Genomic DNA, 5359 nt, shown 5'->3' with positions numbered 1-5359 from the left:
GGGTAGTCTGCCTCTTCCACTTCTTCCTCTGGCTCCCTTTTAGAAGAAGCTTCTTCCTCCCTCACTAAACGAGCTGACTGTGGTGATGTGATTTCTGAAGTCTATTTTTCCAGCAATGAGTATCTGTAATTTCAGATGAAGTAACAGGAAGTGTGTATCTTCAGCATTTCTGAAAAAGACTTTGGCTATCCTTCATGTGATTTTTTTTTTTTTTTTTTTTTTTAAATTCCTTGGGTAGCTATTTAACCATTTATACTTGAGATGGCTTTTATATACAACTTTCCTCTTTGACACTCTTCCTGGTAGCCTTTTCTTCAGATTATTAGGAAGGCAAAAAGCAGGCAGCCAGAAAGATTCCCTCCATCTTGTTCATCCTTCTCTGATGCAGTTGCGCTGCAGGAAATTAGAAACTTGGATGCTGTTTTGGGGGAAAGGCCTAAAGTTTTCAGCATGATTGTATAGCACATAGCACAAAGAGACCTGATGTGACAGTGGCCTCTGTATGTTATGACAATAAATATCAGTGCATTTCTGCCTGACTGCATTTATCAAAGGAGGTGACTGGAAGCCTAAGTCAGGCTCTGCCTCAGCTCTCCCAGCTTTTTGAGCTGAAGGAAATGGCATAGTTCAGACTTCTTGGAGCTATATATTTTCAGCTCAGATGGACTTCAGATGAATCTGGAGCATGGGATTAAAGCTTTCTTTGAAAGCAAGAGGGCTGCTGGGTTTGAAGAAGAGTGTGAAGGAAGAAGTGCGAGAGTGGAAAGTGTAAATGTTGTACTTGCGGGCTTCTGACTTTTTGATGGACTTACCTGATAGTTGATGTTGTGTTCCTTTAGCTGTTGCCTAGTAATGAGCTGTGGGGCATTTAAGGCTCTAAGAAAACCCAGAAATAGCATCATTTTAGTTAGAGCCCAACTCCTCAGCCACTGTTGTTGTTGGTCACCAGTAGTGGTGGGATGTAAAGGGAGGTTTCAGCCACACTTGGAACATAATGTATGGGGTTTTCCTTGCCTGTCTGTCCTCCCCACTCCCTAGCGTACTGCGGTGGGTTTCTGGCAGCTTATTCTGTGGGAAGGAGGGGGAGAGAGAGGAGACAATTGTTGTTGCCTCACCTTGTTCTCTTCTGTTTGTTGCAGGTCTGCAGTTTGAGTTCATTAACCCCATCTTTGAGTTCTCAAAGGGAATGAATGAGCTACAGCTCAACGATGCTGAATATGCACTTTTAATCGCCATCAACATTTTCTCTGCAGGTAAAAAGCCAAGGACATCTGAAGTGCTGCAGCAGTGAGTCAGAGGGCAAAGAAAGTAGAGTTAAGGAAGGTCACAAGTGGAAGAGGAATAATAGAGGGTGTGTAGGGTCTAGTGATAAAGGGAGTGTGTTACTACTTCTGCTTAGGGTATTCATTATATTCTGAATTTTCTAGTGCTGCCTCCAGAGGAAATCAGATTCCCCACTGCTGGAAAAGTGTATAGCAAAATCAGCCAATATTTATCTTCCTCATTTAGAGATTGCTATTTTACTGTCCCCTTAATGTACTTGGCACTTCTCTGGTGTGATGCAGGTCACACGGCATGAGTGACATCTAGTGGTCAAGTAAAGATGCTCTGGATGTGAGACCAGTATCACTCTGGGCCAGGACAGGGCTTTGCAAAGAAGCCACCTCTACTCTCTAGTTCTATTTTCTGTCTTGTGACCTGAAAGATGAATTTTTCTTTTTCTTTGTTCCTGTTTTCTAACTGGCTCAGCTGCTGGAGAGACTTTCCCATTCCCTCCTGAATGGCCAGCTTCTCATCTTCACTGGGGCAGGAATGTGAGACCAAACTCACTCTTACAGTGCTGTTTGGTCTGTCTAACCTTCCACCTCTACAGGAGTCAGGTTGGACTCCCCATGTGCTGTAGACATCACTGAGAAAGAACAGTTACAGAAAACTGACATAGCTGTTGCAGTCATGGATGACTCTCCCAGCTGTGCTGGGTGAATGCTAGATGAAGTTTTGGGGAGAGACCATACTGAGGGACTGGGGTTAGGCAGGTCAAGTCGAGTGAAGCTGCCTGTGGCAATCTGCTTACTTCTAACCTGCTTTTTGGCAGACCGACCTAATGTGCAGGACCAGTCCCTGGTGGAGAGGCTGCAGCACACCTATGTGGAAGCCCTTCATTCTTACATTTGCATCAACAGACCAAATGTAAGTGCCTGAGCAGAACATCCCCAACGATGATGCAAACTGATTTTGTGTTTATGCAGGCACAGTTCCTGCAGTACTGTCTGTAACAGGTCTCTTGCTGCCTGTACTGTCGTGCTCTTCCCTTCTGTGGCTGTTTGGTAGCAGCTCTAAATGTAGGATTTGTGAGCTGTCACAGCCTGCTGTTCTGTATCATGTTCCATCATTTAGCCAGCATGGAAAGTCTGGAGCTTTGGGACATGGTGTAGTATTCGTGTTCCTCCACACTGCTGCCTCCTGGAGAATGCTGGCTTTAGAGAAGTCAGGATTGTGGTTACAGTGCATTATCTGGTGTGGTAATTTTTTCTTTTTTGAACAAAGTTTTAGTGTGAATTTACTAACAGCGATCTGTTTGACTCTGCAGGACCGCCTGATGTTTCCACGGATGTTAATGAAGCTGGTCAGTCTTCGGACACTAAGTAGTGTCCACTCCGAACAGGTGTTCGCCCTTCGGCTGCAGGACAAGAAACTCCCTCCCCTGCTGTCAGAAATCTGGGATGTGCATGAGTGACTGCATGCTCCCAGGGCACTGACGTGCCGACATAACGCCATTTCCTAGCCTTTGCTAACGAGAAGCCAGTCTCCCCTCTCCAAAGCACTGAACTCTGGGCTAGGCAGTGCAGAGAGTGATGAGCCTGGGGTTTCAGTGTTGTCATGAGACTATGCAGGAGGCAGCTGGGGTAGATCAGAATGGGGGGGGGGGGGGGGGGTTGGTTTCAATGTAGTGCCCATACCCCAAAGGAATAACATGAAACATCTGAAAACGGTAGAAATGAAGACCTTCCCCACACACACATACACCTCTTTCTTCAGAGTCTTTCTCTTCTCTAAGCATGTCCTGAGGGCTTGCCCACTGATCCTTTCCCCTCTTGTTGATTATGAAAATGAATTTGCAGGAACTTGCCAAACCCTCTCTATTGAGAGTAACCCAGCTCAAAAGGCTTCTGCAGGGTCCCCAGTGTACCTGGATCTGAGGAGCTCAGGGAAGTCAATGTGGATGTTCTAGGGGTTTCACTGGGTTTCCTATAAATAAAATCTCTTCTATGTGCTGCCCTTTACAATGATTCCAAGAGAAGTAGCTGTTATTTCTTTATTATGAGACTTCATCTCTAGAGCTGCCCTTTCATTCTGGCCCTCCTTTGGAAAAAGGATTCCTCTAAGGTGTAGTGCCCTTTGTCTAACAGGGAGGTCCTCTGGGTAGGGAACATTTGTGTATCAGAAAGATGTCAGGCATAAAGTAGTGGGTTTTTTTAATGTAATACATTGTAGTTTTATCTCATGGTGGTTCTCAGCCAGTTCACTTTACCTTTGATTTGCTAACAGCTGGGAAACTTTAGTTCAAAACAAATCAGGGCATAGATTTTATATTTAGGGGTGGAATAGAAGAAAGATAGGTGGGAAGGACTGGTACCTAGGCAAGGTAGGTGTGGTGGAAAGATCTCAAACTTCCAAGAATTTGGAGCATGTGGTATGTGTTCCAAGGTGGGTGTGAAGATGTATCGGCCAAGGAGAGAGGACACACTGCATTTAGTGAAATATGTGGGCATTGCATAAGCTATGGGCTGCACAACTCTCAGATCATGGGCTGCAGGAATACTGGGTGTAACCAGATCCACTTGCGTCTTCTTCCTTTTGCCAAAGTCTTTCCAAGGTACTTGCTCAAGGTTTTAGTGATGGTCATGGGATATGGAGGTCCCTCCCGTATGAGGAGTGCCAACTGCTCTAGAAGGACACTTGGGTCTTGTATGCTTTCTTCACTTTGGGCACTGTGAGATCCACACTGGATTTATGCCCCAAGTTCTTAAGTATCCACATCCATAAGTATTCTAGGATTTACAGCAATATTTTGTCTGACAGAAGAGAAATATACTGTTGTAAAACACGTTCCCTATTTTCCAAGAAACAACATCTTATGGCTGATCTCAGAGATGTAACCTTATGTATCCTGGTAGCTTGGTCTCATGAGTCTTCTCTGTCATAGGGGTATATGTTTGCTTGCCCGGTGAGCATCCCAAGAGCCTAGGTTCACATGGCTCATTTTTTTGTTTGTTTGTTTTGGTTTTTTTTTTTGGCTGTGTATCTGAGCGCTATGCCCGTGGTGAGGGTATTGTGTCCATTTTGCACTTGAGGTTGGTCCCCTGCCACTGGCCTTCACTCTGCACCTTTGTAAAGCACTTGTAACAATCTGTAAAATAATCTGTTGTTTTTTATAACTCATTGCAATTGCAAAAATTCTTGTTTAAATCTGTATTTTTAACTAATCTGTTTGAGAAATGTTAATGTTTATATAAAAGAATAAAGCCTAATACAGGATTTTGACATTCTCTGATGTGCTGTCATTAGACTGGAGGAGGGTGGAAGAAGTTCTTGATGTAACAGGCTCAAAGCTGATATGAAAGTGAGTATATAGGTTGGGGAGAAGCAAGAAGTGGTGAAAAAGAAATAGCAGTGCAAGGCCAGGCAGTTTCTTTGGGCCTCTACTATGAGATTTTTAGCTTGTTATGCACCTTGCTGTGTGCCAGAGCTGGCAAATAGGTGAAGTGGATTAAGTGAATGTCATGAAGACCAAGACCTCACCTTGATTTGTACAGCTACATTCAGAATTTAACCCTTTTATTCCATGCGCTCTGCTCCATTTTCTGCATATCGTGGCTCACCAAAATTGGAATAGGAGTCCAGCGCGCCCCTGGCTGCTGGCTGGATTTCAGCAGGATCCTAGCTGATACCTGCTATGAATACATCGGAAATGGTCAGCGTAGGAGAAGCAACAGGAATAGCTGTCCGGACATGTTACCTCAAAGGGAATGGTAGAACGGGGGAAGCAGAGAGCTGTCCAGCGTTAGCTGCTTCCGAAGCACTTGAAGGTCCCCTGCCACAATGGGAAAGGAAGGCAACTGCCGATTCAGCAAGGCTCCACGCCACAGGCTGTTCTGCTGAAGCCTCTGCATTACTTCCGAGTATAAAATTTACATTGGAAACTACTAAACCAGAGGAAGAGGGAATAGGAATAGGCTTATAGGGGACTGCAGCGGGGTATGAGGTGAGGAGTAATGAGCAGAGCTCGAGACCTCGAGCCAGCCCTGGGTGGATTAGAGAGTGGCTGGGCCCTACTCCAAGGATTTGCTAAACAATG

The 5359-nt window shown here is 45.0% G+C and overlaps 1 protein-coding gene across 1 annotated transcript in view; it reads left to right on the top strand.

Annotated features, from left to right (window-relative positions):
• Window positions 1-4545, top strand: part of NR1H3 (nuclear receptor subfamily 1 group H member 3) — a 13144-nt gene extending 8599 nt beyond the window's left edge. The window contains exons 6-8 of the mRNA XM_009277508.2: window positions 1140-1253; window positions 2096-2190; window positions 2591-4545. Of these exons, the coding sequence (XP_009275783.1) occupies window positions 1140-1253; window positions 2096-2190; window positions 2591-2737 (356 nt within the window). The 3' untranslated portion in view covers window positions 2738-4545. The remainder of the gene's footprint in view (window positions 1-1139; window positions 1254-2095; window positions 2191-2590) is intronic.
• The last annotated feature ends 814 nt before the right edge of the window (window positions 4546-5359 follow it).

The sequence above is a fragment of the Aptenodytes forsteri genome, unplaced genomic scaffold (assembly GCF_000699145.1).
Source record: "Aptenodytes forsteri isolate BGI_AS27 unplaced genomic scaffold, ASM69914v1 Scaffold146, whole genome shotgun sequence".
Classification (NCBI taxonomy): Eukaryota; Metazoa; Chordata; class Aves; order Sphenisciformes; family Spheniscidae; genus Aptenodytes; species Aptenodytes forsteri.
The sequence above is the reverse complement of the archived record's forward strand: the minus strand, read 5'-3'. Positions and strand labels throughout refer to the sequence as shown.